We start from the raw sequence: 14,763 nt of genomic DNA, 5'->3' as shown, positions 1-14,763 counted from the left end.
TGCCTTCCGGTACCCAGCAGGCGAGACCGCTTTTTGAAGTACACAAGGATACCTGAGGCGTCCGTCGAAGGCAAGCGGTTTATTCTTGGCGTTGGGTGTCGACGCCTGTTGTGACTCGAATTGAACCCGACTGGAATTGCATGGCTGGTGTTTGGTCTTGATTGATTCGTTGCATTGCCGGTGTTGTGTGTAGCTCTGGTGAGTCCTTCGTCGACATGGTCCGTCATAACCAGCCGCTGACGCCCTGTTCAAAGTCTTTGTTGTTGCCATCTCCTTTCGAATCTTCCCATCATGCGCGAGGCCAACTTCAGCATCCCGAGCGCGAACAAGGCTTCGGTCGGCATTACGCCTGCTCTCTACGACCGTCGCGCTCTTGATTGCACCTCAACCCTCCCCTTGATCAACTCACTCAACAACCTCACCTACCTCACTACGTCATCCGCACGCATCCGCGACATCCTCACTGTAGACGGTGGTGTTGAACGCCTGGTCTGCATTTTGAAAGAAGGCAGGAGCAAAGATGCCATGGAGAGTTGGAAATGGAACCTGGCTTTCCAGTGTGTCTTCAACATTGGTGTCAGAGGCTCCGAAGCCGTACGAACTCGTGTTGTTGAGGCCGACATGGTACCTGTGGTAGCCACCCTTCTTGACAACTACATCCGCGCCATGGAGAAGCTGAAGAAGAAAGCCGATGAGGACGCAAGACGCACCCCGGCCAACTTCAACCCTTTTCCCAACCTTCAGAGTCCTCCCCGAGCAAGTCGCTCTCCTTACCAGCCCAGATCAGACCGTACACCTCGAAGAACAGCCCCGCCACCAATTGATATCTCTGCTACTGACGATCAGCCTATGGTTGATTCACAGCAACCGTCGCTACGCAGCACCAGACTCGACTTTGGCCGCCACACTCCGATGCACGACATCCGTCCACAATCATCTCCACAGATTCGCTCAGAGCAAGCCTCGCGTCAGACGCTACGTCCGGTTCGAGATGCTGACCGTCTGCCGTCGATGCTGCCCAACCTGAACGCTGAGTTGAGCTCACAACCACAGTCGCCTACCACGCCAAGCGCGACGGCCCCGACTAGTCCTCGCTCTAGCCTCGGACGCAGAAGACCATCGATCCGCCATCAGCTATCCATTTCTGGCAACTGGGAAGATGAACAAAGCGATGATGCTGTGCAAGACACTTCGGACACAGCAGAGACGTCACCAGAGCCAATGGTCGACATCCAGAACGACATTTCCATGCAGGATATCGTTAATGATGAGACTATGCTTGAAGGTAGCGCTACTCCCGTCGCTTTAGGTGTGCCGACCGTCGACGTTTCAGATTCAGATGCTTTCATTAGCCACGCTTCAGCGCAGGACGGTAGCATCAACACACAAACCCCAACTCAAGCTCAACCCGGATTCGCACCCGCCCAGCCACTTCCTTCTGTCGATATTGTTAACGCTACACCACCAGCACTCATGGCTCCGCGTGCTGGTGTTCCCTTTGTCTCGGCTCCAGCTCCTCTTGCCGCCGCCCTTCCCCGTGACGAAGATGTCATCATGTCCCTTCAACTGCTCGCCTACGTCTCAAAATACTGCAACCTACGTTCATACTTCCAGGCTTCACATCTCGTTCCCCGCCTCAATATTGACGCTGAGCTACGCACACTGGATGCTGATTACGACCCTTCAAAGCCCTTCACCGGTCCCTCTCAAGCAGAGCTCGAAGAGGCGTGGGACAATGAGTTCGTCGAACAACCCGCTTACAACATTTTCCCCCTGATCGAAAAGTTCACTGTGCGTTGCTCGAGCTCTCGCCAATCATTGTTACCAACTTCGGCTCAACAGAGCGAGACGATGCAATACTGGGCCGGTGTCGTGATGCGTAATCTTTGCCGCAAAGACGAAAGCCGCGGAGGTATTCGTCAATGTGCATACTGGAAGTGTGGCAAGTGGGAAGAGTACACACGGCAATTTGCTAAATGCAGACGATGCCGACGCACCAAGTACTGCAGTAAAGAGTGCCAAAAGGGCGCTTGGGGCAGTCATCGATTCTGGTGTGTAGCAGCTGAAGAGGGCAAAGAAGGAGAAAACTCTCGGCATCACCACCACCACTCGCACTCACATTCGCACCAGCGGTCCCATCATCACGCACAGGGCGAAGCAGCGACGGCATCAGCAGGAGCGTCAACAACACGAGGCGAATCATCACGCTCTCGAGCACATCATTCTTGATTATGAAACTGGATTTACACAGCATATGTTCTCTGACAGCTTTTTTTCCCGGCAATGATATCCTTTTAGGCCGAGTAGAAAGAGCTTGGGTTTTTGTGAGATTGAGCAGCACTATGGGCATGGGTAGTAAAGGCCTGTGCCTACATTTAACGAAACATTGCGCAGGCGTTTGTGGAGGAATCTGTGATACTCTCTTGGGCAGGCGTTTTTGTTTTTATGTTTGAGAAGGAAGAAGCACCGATTGTCAATCGGACAGTACTGAGTACCACCTTTGAATATTATTTTTGCTTCTCCAAGAACATCATCTGTGTCATGTAGCATTGTGCAAGCATGTTGGTAGTACTTGGCCCGAGAACAAAGAGCCCTCAATAAAGGGAGCAAAGAAAGTGGGTCCTGAGATGTAGCGGCTCGGGTTGTAATTCAGGTAAGAAAGCACGTGCGCGTTGGGTTGAAGATTGGCTTGTTCTTCGTGGTCCAGATAAGGAAGGAACAAGCAGCGCTGGGCATGACACATAATTGACAGGGACTCGCTATTCAGCTGTGGCCGTGACATGGCTACTACGCCTGGCCGTACTCCGTAACGAGAATCACCTAAGACCGTGGGTGGTGGCCCTGCACAGGAGAAGCGACGCACACATTCCGACGAGCGACTTCGGCTATGACAGGCCGCGCTGCAGTCGTCACCAACGACGATGATGCGCGAAGACCGCTGCTGTCGCGCAGCAACACCAACGACATAGACCTGGAAATGGCAGCTCTCAACACACGGCATGGCCATGAGAAATGGCGGCGCGTGGTTGGTCTGCTACTGCTGTTCACGACTGTCATTCTGTGGACCGCCTCTAACTTCATGGCTTCCGTACGCTCACTGCTCAATCCATGACTTTTGCGCAAAGAGACTGACCGACATGCATAGACACTATTCGCCGACAACACCTACTCGAAGCCCTACCTCGTCACTTACGTTAACACCGCCTGCTTCATCATACCGCTCTTGCCTATTGTCGTGCGACGCCTGTACCTAAGCGGCTCCCTTAAGACGCCGAGATACGCTGCTGTGCCTCAGGATCACGACGAAGATGGATACACACAAGAGCACACCAGTGATTCTACTTCACAAAAGTATATGGTCATGGACGATGCTCAAGGTGTACATCCCTTGTCCTTGGGCGAGACCGCTCGTCTAAGTCTGGAGTTTTGTATCCTCTGGTTCCTGGCCAACTATTTTGTCGCTGCTTGTCTGGAACATACGACTGTCGCTTCGTCTACCATTCTTACTTCGACGAGCAGTATCTTTACTCTACTTCTGGGATGTGCCGTGGGGGTCGAGATCTTTACCCTGAAGAAATTGCTTGGAGTTCTAGCTTCTCTACTCGGAGTCGTCCTCATCTCTTCTGTCGACCTCTTTGGCGACAATGATGATGGTCGTGGCCTGTTTCCTCACAAATCTGCTCGTCAAGTTGCTCTGGGTGATGCAATGGCTTTGCTTTCTGCTGTCTTGTACGGTATCTATGCCGTACTCATGAAGAAACGCATTGGAGACGAGCGTAGAATAAGCATGCCCGTTTTCTTTGGCCTTGTGGGTCTCTTCAACGTACTGCTTCTCTGGCCTGGGTTCTTGATCTTGCACTTTACTGGTGTAGAACCTTTCGAGTTGCCTCCAACCTCGAGGGTCACAACGATTATTCTCGTATGTCTGCCACGCCGTCTCACTCCTAATTCTCTTTGCTAACGGTGATCCAGGTCAACTCATTCAGCTCCTTGCTCTCTGATATCGCATGGGCATACGCTGTTCTACTCACATCGCCAATTGTCGTGACAGTGGGTCTCTCGACCACAATCCCGCTCTCTCTGATCGGACAATTGCTCATCAACAATCAAACCTCGCCTGCGATTTACTGGCTGGGTGCTTGTGTCGTTGTTTTGTCTTTTGTGTTTGTCAACCATGAAGAAGCTCAAGATGAGGCTGCTCAAGATCAACGCATTCTAGAACAAGCATCGTCGAGTAGAGAGGCGGCACAGCAGCATGAGGAAGCATGATACATTTTTCAAGGAGTTCGGGGATGGGAGTGACTGTTAAAGACAGTATCTATAGATTGGACGGAATGCTTTTATGAGCATGCGGTTTTATGAATATCACGATTTTTTATTCTCTCTCTTTTTGCTTAAAGCTGCTGGTGGATGCTGTATTACTGTCAGCCTTGCGAGGTGGTAATTCAAGATGATCAATTTCAAGGTCTTAGACGGTGGCAGAAAGAGTAAGGTGTGATAAGGGCACGAACTCAATTCCTCGCTTGCTCCTTTCCAGTCGCTGAAGGATCATCGGTTGTCCAATGATACCTCGGACAGTTGCAAGCTGAATCGCATGAATATAGGTGCCTGGAGTACGAGCTATATCTGCTACTGACTCCTCAAATACCTAAATGAAGGGTTTTTGACACAGCTGTCAAGCCTAAACCAATGTCGCTGAACTTCACCCTCGAAGCAGCCCTTCGGCAGGTGCGGGGCATCGCAACTGTTTGCTCCTTTGCCGACGATAACTCTTTTGGGCCTTCAATTGCTAAACAATGCCGCGCTCTTGATTTTACTCTGCTTTTTGAACAAGCTTTTCTATCCCTTGTGCCTTCGATTCTGCTTGTGCTTGGTTGCATCTTCCGTTTGAATGGAATTCTTCGTCAAGATGTAAAAACATTAAAGAGTCGACTGCACAGCTCGAAGCTGGTAATCATGAGCTCAGTTGCTTTGCCAGAGCGAAACTGACCGGTCTAGGTATCTGCAAGCTTTTATGCGTGTCTGCAGTTGGCACTTCTAGTTGTCGTGGCTCTACCATCAACACCACGCACAAGCCTGTCATTCCCTGCCACAATCCTGTCTTTCACTGGAGCTATATCCATATGTTTACTATCACATCTGGAGCATACAAAATCAATTCGTCCTTCGGCTCTGTTGAATATCTACCTCTTCTTCTCAGTACCTTTCGATATCGTCCAGCTTCGAACGCTATGGAAGATCCCCGGCCTTGAGACAGTTGCAAGTGTTTTCTCTTCAGCTTTGGCACTCAAGGTCGTCATTCTTGTCTTGGAGGCTTGGGAGAAAGACTCGTTGCTTACACCACCTTACCGCGGTACTGCACCAGAGGCTAAGAGTGGTCTCTACAATCGGAGTCTCTACTGGTGGCTCAATCATTTCCTGACTGTTGGCTTCAAAAAGGTCATTGGATTCGACGATTTGTACACTTTGGATGATGACCTGTCTTCTGAAACACTTGCCGAGAAAGCTCAAACATCCTGGCGAACAGCAGACAAGAGCAGACAGCATGCGTTACTCTGGAACACCCTGTCCTGCCTGAGATGGCCACTCCTGGCCCCTGTCGTTCCTAGACTTGCATTGATTGGCTTCAACTACTCGCAGCCCTTCTTGATCACAAGAATCATCAACTATGTTGATGATGCCGACAGAGACAAGAACATAGGATATGGACTCATCGGCGCGGCTGCAATCATTTATATCGGCATTGCAATCTCCAACGGACGCTATCGACATGCCAACTTCAGATACATGACCATGATACGTGGCTCGCTCACTGCCTTGATATATGAGAAAACACTGGATCTGAGATATACTGCTCTGGAGGACGCAAGTCCTGTTAGTCTGTCGAATGATGTTGACGTTATCGTAACTGTCTCAGAGATACTGCACGAGATCTGGGCCAGCACAGTCGAGATGGTCATAGCCATGTATCTTCTTGGTCGTGGCTCTGGGGTCGGTTGCATTGCACCAGTGGTGCTAGCCGTGGGCAGTGCAGCCGCAAATGCTTTCTGGGTCGGCCCTCGCATGAAAAAGTATCGACCAAAATGGAATGCAGCCATTCAAGAGCGTGTGGCTCTGACAGCGTCCTTGCTCAAAGACATGAAAGCCCTGAAAATGCTGGGTCTTTCGAGCAGAATGAAGTCTTTGCTACAAGACCAGCGTACATTTGAGCTCGAAAAGTCCGTTGCTGTTCGGATGTGCACGATTTGGCTCAACATCTTTGGCAATCTGATGGCAAATTTCGCGAAACCATTTGTATTGATGACCGTGGCATTACAAGCACGAGACGGAGGCGATGAACTCACCGCGGCAAAGGCATACAGCTTGATCTCGCTCATCAACTTGATCGACAACCCGCTGGGAACTGTCACGGCGAGTATACCTTCAATCATGGGAGGCATTGGATGCTTTGAGCGAATCCAGAAATTCTTACTTGCAGAGGTGCAAAGTGATGATCGTATTGTCAACAGCAGAAGTACGCCCGTGATACTGCCTTCGTCGTCTGCAATAGAATTGCAAGTCATGCCTGCGAAGGGCACACCTGAGAGAGGCAGTGACGCTATCACTCTCGATGAATGCTCATTTGGTTATTCTGTCGACACTCCAGCACTGAGCAATCTGACATCTGCCATTAGAGAAGGAACTGTCAACATGGTTGTAGGACCTATCGGCTCCGGCAAAACTAGTCTCCTTCTTGGCTTGCTTGGAGAGATTCAGAGTCTGAAAGGCTTCGTCCGTATGCGCAACACAGATATTGCCTACTGCCAACAGTCTGCGTGGTTGCCCAACTCAACCATAAAAAACATCATCGTTGGAACTCTGCCTTATGACGAAACCTGGTATCAGACTGTCGTTTTCTCCTGTGCACTCGAACTGGACATAGCTCGTTTGACCGACAAGGACGAGACACTGATTGGAAGTCGAGGGCTGACCCTGAGTGGTGGACAACGCCAAAGACTTGCCCTCGCCCGTGCAGTATATGCTAGAACCGCTATTATCTTACTCGACGACATCTTCAGCGCGCTGGACGCGAAGACTGAACAACTTGTTTTCGAACGCCTGTTCTCAGAGCGAGGTGTATTCAGGAAGAACAACACCACTGTAATACTCGCAACCCACGCCGTGCAACATTTGTTTACCGCAGATCATATCATCGCACTCGGAAAGGAGGGAACTCTTGTCGAACAGGGATCATTCCAGCAACTCATGGCCAAGCAAGGCTATGTCGCAACACTCGCTGTTCAACTCCGTGAACAGTCGGATCATGAGGATGCTCCCAAGGCGACAAAGGACTCCGATCACGAGATTGCAGAGAATGATGTCGAAGACGAGATGCTCATATCTGATCGAAGGCTGGGGGATTTTGCCGTTTATAAGTATTATGCGGGTGCCGTAGGACTGGCTATCCTGGTGACTTTCCTTGCTTGTGAATTCTTGAAAACCAGTCTTATATCTCTTCCAGGTTTGTGTCTTGTTGCTCCTTCATGGATATCTGCTGATCTAAGAACAGATCTCTGGGTGCAATTCTGGACCAAGGACCCTGGTTCACAAATGGGCATGTACATCTCTGTCATGTTCGTCATTGCCATTTGTGGCATGGTTATGAATTTTGTTGCTTTGTGGTATGTTGCCTCCTTCTGCAAGGTTGAAACACTTCTGACGATCGCTAGGGTCATATTCGTCAAGATAGTACCACGCAGTGGTTTGAGGCTACATTGGACCTTGCTTTCTACCATTACTGCTGCCCCACTCGCCTACTTCACAAGGACCGATGCTGGAATTATTCTTAATAGGTTCAGCCAAGATATGACCATCATCGATGCTGCTTTACCAATAGCACTTCTCCAGCTCACTTATACCGTGTCTGAGATAGTCTGGCAAGGTGCATTGATATGCTATGGATCCTGGTATCTCATCGCATTCATTCCTTTCATCGCCGCGATCTGTTATGCGATACAGAAATTTTATCTACGGACGAGTCGCCAGCTGCGTCTACTGGATCTGGAAATGAAGTCGCCGCTATTCACGCACTTCTCGGAGACTCAGGAAGGTTTGGTAACTATCAGAGCTTTCAGATGGCAGTCCAACTTCTACTCCAGCTTCCTGAACAAATTGGATGCATCGCAGAGGCCATACTATTTGCTGTACATGATTCAGCAATGGCTGGGGCTGTGTTTGGCTCTGGTGGTCGCTGCTATAGCCATCGTGTTGGTCGCTTTTGCAACACAGTTCCATCATCAGTCATCTGGTGGACAGATTGGTGTTGCTATGATTTCGGTCATGGGTTTCAGTTCTAGTCTTGCTGCGCTCATATCGCATTGGACAAGCTTGGAAACCTCCATTGGAGCCGTCGCACGTCTCAAACAGCTCGAGATCGAAGTCAAACCTGAGGATCTACCTTCTGAGTGCGAAACATCGCCATCTTCATGGCACGAGGTAGGCGCAGTGGTCTATGACGGTGTCTACGCAAGTTATGGGGTTGGTGAGCCAGATGTTTTGCACGATATTTCCCTCTCCATTCGTCCAGGTGAGAAGATAGGCATCTGCGGCAGAACAGGATCTGGAAAGTCAACCTTGATAGCTCTCCTCTTCAGACTCTTGCCTACCAGAGCGGGTATTGTGGCTGTCGATGGCGTCGATTTGTCCACGATCCCTCGTCAGAAGACCAGAGAGTCGGTCATCGCCATCCCTCAAGAACCTTACATCCTGTCAGGAACCGTTCGCTTCAATGCCGCACCGCACTCTGCACCTTTCTCCGATGTAGACACCGAAGCATTCGAGAGTGTCGTTTCAGACACAGCCATCATTGCCGCATTGGAGAAGGTGGATCTTTGGGACTTGATTGCACGTCGCGGTGGACTCAACACGCCTATATCTGATCTTGGGTTAAGTCAAGGCCAGAAGCAGCTTTTCTGTCTCGCTCGAGCTATTCTGAGAAAGCAGACTTCGAGTTTGTTGATTCTAGACGAGGCTACTTCTAGTGTGGACAAACATACTGACGAGCTGATGCGTAGAGTTATTGAGGATGAGTTTGCAAGTCATACTGTGATTAGTGTGGCACATAGGTTGAGCAGTCTGATTGCCAGCGATAGAGTAGTGGTCATGGACGAGGGAAAGATTGTAGAGGTTGGGAATCCAGTTGCGCTGATGGAAGTCGAGGGTGGTTGGTGGAGGAAGCTATGGGAAGCTCAGAACTAGATATACAGACCTCACGTTCAATCACCAATTCTCCCCTGTTCCCAAAACCTCCTGCCCCTTCTGAAAATCACGACTTTGCTTCTCACCCATCCATTGCGGCTGCGTTCGTTCAATACCTTCTTCAATACCCCAAGCCCTGCCTCCTTCCACATAAAGAGCTTCTCCATTCAGTGACTCTGCAACCATGACGCCAGCAATCACTCTAGCCACATCAATGGCTTTGTTACGTGGCAATCCTGCTTCTTTCCACGATTCTTCGATTCCAGAGACCATTCTTGTTTCTGTCATCCAGGGACATATGGCGTTGGTTCTGATTTCTTGCTTGATCAGGACTCTGGATTTTCATATTAGTCTTTGTATTGCCACATTCTTCGTATGGGCAGAATTGGAAGAGGGAAGGACTTACTTCCTCAACGCTCTCATCAATCCATACACCCCATGTTTACTCGACGAATAAACAGCCAACCCGGGAGCTTCGGTGAAGCCCGCAACACTACTCACCAACGTCAAAGATTTGTTCTTTGTTGCTGGTTCTGTTTTTGCAGTAGAAGACGTCTTGTCGTTGGTAGGCGGTTGTTGACGGAGATACACACTAGCGAGTCGAGAAAATAAGATCGGGCCTTTGAGGTTGACGTTCAGAGAAGCGTTGATGTTTGGTTCCTATTTCCAGACAAAATCAGCAAAGATCAGATTGATATTCCAAGACAAGGAGCAGGGAGCAGGGGAAACAGAGAAGCTTACCTTTCTCACACTCTCCAACGTCAAGTCCCCATCAACGATATTTTCTTCTTTGTTGATCCCCGCCACACTAACCGCATGATCCACTCGTCCACAAGTCTTATACGCCAAGTCAAAGAGTCCTAGATTAGAAAGATGGTCCGAGACATTCGTATACAAGAACTTTACAACTTGTCCTGGCTTGGAGGATGAAGAAAGTTCGGACGCGAGGGATTCTCCTTGAGGAATCAAAATGTCGCCGAAGAAGATGGAGCTGCCGGCAGAGTGGAGTAGGCGGACTAGTTCAGAGCCGATGCCTAGGGCGCCTCCTGTCATGAGGAAGGTGTTAGAATATGCTGTGTAAGAAGTTTGAATGGTTCTTGTACGGGTAGGAGAAAGGATTCAATGCATGGTGCAGCAAGAATACATACCCGTCAACACAACCACTTTACCCTGCAAATGTGTTCCCAACTCCGGAGGTTCGAAACGCGACATTGTTGGATCAATTTGCTCACAACTCCAGAACTTTGTAAAGTGACTGTCAATAGGGAAGCAACAATCAAGCAAAACAATTACAGAAGGAGGTTCGTCCTTCTAAACAATTCGGCAGTGATAGGAAGTTAGGAACTATGGACCCCACATCCATCGAGTTTACCCCACATGCAAAGACGAGGAGGTGACGTTTCCCGGAAGTTTTGCCGCTGCCTTCCCAACATCCGAAACGGATGTTTAGATCAAAGTGTGGACAGCATTGACAGCAGAAAACATGCGTATTTTAATGAGCAATCAATTTCTATCCGGCTTTTGTAGAAAGACATGATTTCTCTATTGTCTAGGCTTTCAGTCCTCTGATCCTTTCATGCATGCTTATAAAGGAAATACGCAAAAAATGCAGAACCACGTGCGCTTTGCATGTCTTCCTTGAACAGCAATGACCTTCGCAATCAACCAGAAAGTAAGGACCCCGTCAACACCCTTTGTAGTGTATTTGATGCAATCATGCAGATCTGAATCATACCATCATTCTCTATTCAATGTCAACTTCTTCCTTTACGTCGGCCTCTTTCTTTACATCCTTCTCTTCACTGATATCGAGTCCTGCATCCTTGAGTCCGTTTCTGAACTCATCACGAAGATCCTTGCTCTTCGCCGAGGCAGTATCGTCTCTAGTGATATCCATGGCGTCAATGGCGTCCTTGTCTTCCATCTTGGGTTGTACATCGTTCTTCTCTTCTTCCAGGTGCTTGAAGAACATGTCTTCAACGGCAAGTGCTGCATCAGCCTCGAGTTTCTTCTCGGCGGCAGCATCTTCCGCAGCGCCGGCAACACGATCATCGAGTGCGAGCTTGGACTCTCCGAGAGCGTGAATCTGCTCCTCGATTGTGCCGCGAGTGACCAGGCGAACGACTTCAACATCGCGAGTCTGACCGACACGATGAGCACGGTTCTCTGCTTGGATGTCATCCTGAGGATTGAATCCAGAGTCGAGAATGACGACCTTGTTGGCACATGCCAAGTTGATACCTGCACCACCAGCCTTGGTACTCAGCATAAACACGGGAATTGAGGTATCAGTGGTGAACTGATCGATTATATCCTGTCGAGTCGCCATGGGGGTACTACCGTCCAGACGCATGAACTTGATTGACAAAGTCTCAAGCACGGCTTCCAGGATATCCATCATGGTCGTGAATTGAGAAAAGATCAGAGTGCGGTCGCCATTCTTGATATATCCCTCAAGCAGCTCCTGCAACTTGTTGATCTTACCACTGTTCATCCACTCATTGTTGCGCAGGATGTACTTGTTCAGGAAGTCGTAGTCGAGACAGAAGCGGTGCATACCAAAGTCGCCACCTTTGGTCTGCTCTGTAAGCATCCTCCAGATGAGGTCTGGCTTGTTGTCGCCATATTCCTCAGATCGTTGGAGAGCCTTTGCCAACTTCTCGAGCTCTTTATCGCTATATTTACGTCTTAACAGGAGAGGGTGTAGAGCCGCAAAGCGCAGTGCGGTCATCTCCTGAGCGGTCTTTACAGCCTTAGCACCACCCTTCTTGGGTTGTGTGCGGGCATCCACGGCTTGCTTGACCATCTCGTTATATACATCGCGTTGCTCTGGCAGCATGTCGCAGTATTCGACACGACGGTGCTTTGCGGGCATGTGCTTAAGGACTTGCTGCTTCTTTCGGCGAAGGATGAACGGTGTCATCATGGATCGAGCTCGTGCAATACGTTGTGCTGAGAGCAGAGCTGCGTGATCAGCATCCTTTGTAGTGGCCTTGTACTTGAAAATGTTATCCAGATCCTCTCTTCGAGAATTGAAGAGACTGGGAAGGATGAACGAAAGCAGCGAGGCAAGTTCTTGCAAGTTGTTTTGTAGCGGCGTACCAGTCAAAAGAAGGCGGAATTCAGCAGGAATGCGCATCAGCTGTTGATGTCTCTTGGACTGGCTATTCTTCAGAGCGTGACCCTCGTCGAAAACGCATACTACAGGGCGTACAGTCTTGCGCAAGAAGTCTGTATCGTACTTTCCAACAGCCGTCTCGTAGGTAGTTACGATAACATCAATCTCGTCCAGGCGTGAACCGTAGTCGTAGCGCTGTTCCTCTCTTTCGGCTTGCGAGCCGTAGTAAGGAGCGACATTCAGAGCAGGACAGAATCTGTTCAACTCTCTAATCCAGTTTTCCAAAGTTGAACCAGGAACCACGACAAGATGAACACCAGGAATCTCGGTCTGCTTGAGATGAGCGAGGAAGGCGATAACCTGACAAGTCTTGCCCAGACCCATATCATCCGCAAGGATACAGCTCAGTTTCTTAGACCAGAGCAAATTGAGCCAGTTCAGACCAAACAGCTGATAATCCTTCATCACAAGATCAGTGCTCATGTTTGCCGGCTGCTTCAAGAAAATGTTCTTCTTGAGCTTGTTGGGTCTTGAGGTTTTCGGCTTGACTATATCATCGTCATCATCGTCGTTATCGACAACGCCAGTAGAGCTGGCGGGAGTGCCAATGCCAGAATCATGCTGTGTGTCTTCCAGCGAGGTAAGAGCGAGTTCACCGTCCTTGGCAGCGGCAGCGATGTCGATACCCCATTGCTTCATTGTATCGGCGATGGGTTTACCGAGATTGTCGCATTTCTCGACCAACTCATCAACAGCTTCATATCCTTTGTACATTCCTTCGCATACATCCAGAACCTTGTCTCCAATGGCTTTCTTAGTAGACTTCTTGCCTGACTTCAGGGGAGCAGCATCGGAAATGTTTCTGATAGTATCCAGACTGCGGAAGGGCTTCTTGGACAATATGAACTGAGCAACCTCAAGTTTCTCGTTGGACATATCGGCCAGATCCTGAGCACTGCACGTGTTGAAGAACTTGAGGAGACGACCATCGAAGTCGCTTGTGTCTTCTTCTTCTGACTCTTTACCAGACTCAGCATCAGAATCGTCTGAGTCGATAATAACAGCACGCTTCTTCGGTGCGGCTTCAACGGGTTTGGTGGGTGAAGGAGAGCCGATGGGAGATACAGGGTTCTTGCGACCTTGCATCAAGCGTCTTCTGGGCTTTGCAGCATCTGACGATTCGGTTGTAGTGGTTGGTTTGGGTTTGGTCGAGTATTTGTCGGCAATAGTTCGTGTTGGTGCTTTGACTTGTTGTTTGGCGGCGGGTCGAGGTTGAGCACTAGGCTTTGCAGCATTGCTCTCAATGTCTGAGCTAGTGAGATCAACAACATCCATGTCGCCACCATTACCTTCCATGCGGAGGACCTTATCAACGGCATCGTCAAAGTTACGATGGGACTCCTGCCAAGCCTTGTACAGCACACGTACAGATCGACCAGGCAAAACAACCAACATCCGCTCCACCTTTATCTGATCCGCAACATCAAAGATATCGTTGATTGACATATCATCAACAGGCTGGGCACGCGAAGGGGCATTTTGGCGTTGTTGTGGTTGGGGCTTGTTCCTCGAGACACCTCCATAAGCACTTTCCATTCCGCCTCCATTATAGGCGAATGAGGAAGCGAAAGTCTTGAATTTCTCAGCTGAGGATTTGGGACTCTCTTGAACGCGGTTGGGAGAGGAGTCGAGGTTCCTCCCACCTTTGGTAAATGCGGTAGGGATTATGGCGGATTGTGTAGCAGGACCCTCGGTGTCTGAGCTGCGATCAACTGGAGGATCGACAAAGTCATCATCGTCGTCAATGTTAATGAGCGGCACAGGACGAGGTTGTGGTGCGCCTGGAGGACGTCTAAATGCGGTTCCGGGTGGAGCGAAGCGAGCACCGAAGTTGGATTGGGGACGAGCTTGCGGCAGAGGTGACTCGGGAACAGGAGCGGGCGAGCTGCGGGCAACTTGAACGGTGGGAGTTGACGAGTGAGAGCGCTTCTGAGGTAGGGGTTGTGTTGGTTGGGTGTGATAGGAGTTGGGTTGTGAGTCGCCAGTCAAGTCGGCCATGAGATTAGCAAAGGTCAGACTAGCCTGCGGCGGGGGTCGTGAAAGAATCTGCGTCGGTATTGTTCCAGAGGTGTTTGTCTGTGTCTGAGTCTGTGGTCGGCGACCACCAGCAGGACGGAAGCCGCCAGCAGTCTTCTGTCTCTTGACGGCCGGGCTACTCATGATGGGATCGTTGTCCATTGTGCCTGCCTTGTACGAAGTCTAAGAGGTTGAAAAAAAGTCTCGGCCTTCCGCTACGTCGACAATGCTACAAGACAAGCGAACAGAACCGGACTTTGCATGTGAGATCCCAGATCGTAAAAGGCGGTGATAGCGGGGAGAGGGGTTCAATTGTTGATGAAAGCACAATC

General features: G+C 49.8%; 5 protein-coding genes across 5 annotated transcripts; 3 read left to right on the top strand and 2 right to left on the bottom strand.

Annotated features, from left to right (window-relative positions):
- Positions 1 to 291: 291 nt before the first annotated feature.
- Positions 292 to 2,229, top strand: M437DRAFT_38383 (uncharacterized protein; the record flags this gene model as incomplete). Its single annotated transcript, XM_041019824.1, has 1 exon — positions 292 to 2,229. The coding sequence occupies one exon, from the start codon at positions 292 to 294 to the stop codon at positions 2,227 to 2,229; it is 1,938 nt and encodes a 645-aa protein (XP_040884909.1).
- Positions 2,230 to 2,977: 748 nt separating this feature from the next.
- M437DRAFT_36063 (uncharacterized protein) lies at positions 2,978 to 4,269 on the top strand (the record flags this gene model as incomplete). The annotated part of the gene is made up of 3 exons (XM_041019374.1): positions 2,978 to 3,088; positions 3,146 to 3,919; positions 3,973 to 4,269. 3 exons carry the CDS (start codon positions 2,978 to 2,980, stop codon positions 4,267 to 4,269), a joined length of 1,182 nt encoding a protein of 393 aa, XP_040884908.1.
- A 420-nt stretch (positions 4,270 to 4,689) lies between these two features.
- On the top strand, positions 4,690 to 9,237 carry M437DRAFT_37992 (P-loop containing nucleoside triphosphate hydrolase protein; the record flags this gene model as incomplete). Its single annotated transcript, XM_041019753.1, has 4 exons — positions 4,690 to 4,950; positions 4,999 to 7,501; positions 7,550 to 7,661; positions 7,710 to 9,237. The coding sequence occupies 4 exons, from the start codon at positions 4,690 to 4,692 to the stop codon at positions 9,235 to 9,237; spliced, it is 4,404 nt and encodes a 1,467-aa protein (XP_040884907.1).
- Positions 9,238 to 9,258: 21 nt separating this feature from the next.
- On the bottom strand, positions 9,259 to 10,449 carry M437DRAFT_38224 (NAD(P)-binding protein; the record flags this gene model as incomplete). The annotated part of the gene is made up of 4 exons (XM_041019793.1): positions 9,259 to 9,571; positions 9,644 to 9,897; positions 9,979 to 10,283; positions 10,386 to 10,449. 4 exons carry the CDS (start codon positions 10,447 to 10,449, stop codon positions 9,259 to 9,261), a joined length of 936 nt encoding a protein of 311 aa, XP_040884906.1.
- A 739-nt stretch (positions 10,450 to 11,188) lies between these two features.
- M437DRAFT_15273 (uncharacterized protein) lies at positions 11,189 to 14,233 on the bottom strand (the record flags this gene model as incomplete). The annotated part of the gene is made up of 2 exons (XM_041018804.1): positions 11,189 to 13,956; positions 14,017 to 14,233. Coding segments are annotated over 2 exons (2,985 nt in total), but the record flags the coding sequence as incomplete, so codon positions are not given.
- Positions 14,234 to 14,763: the final 530 nt, after the last annotated feature.

Source organism: Aureobasidium melanogenum (genome assembly GCF_000721775.1).
Source record: "Aureobasidium melanogenum CBS 110374 unplaced genomic scaffold scaffold_1, whole genome shotgun sequence".
NCBI lineage: Eukaryota > Fungi > Ascomycota > Dothideomycetes > Dothideales > Saccotheciaceae > Aureobasidium > Aureobasidium melanogenum.
This window is presented reverse-complemented; position numbering and strand designations above follow the sequence as displayed.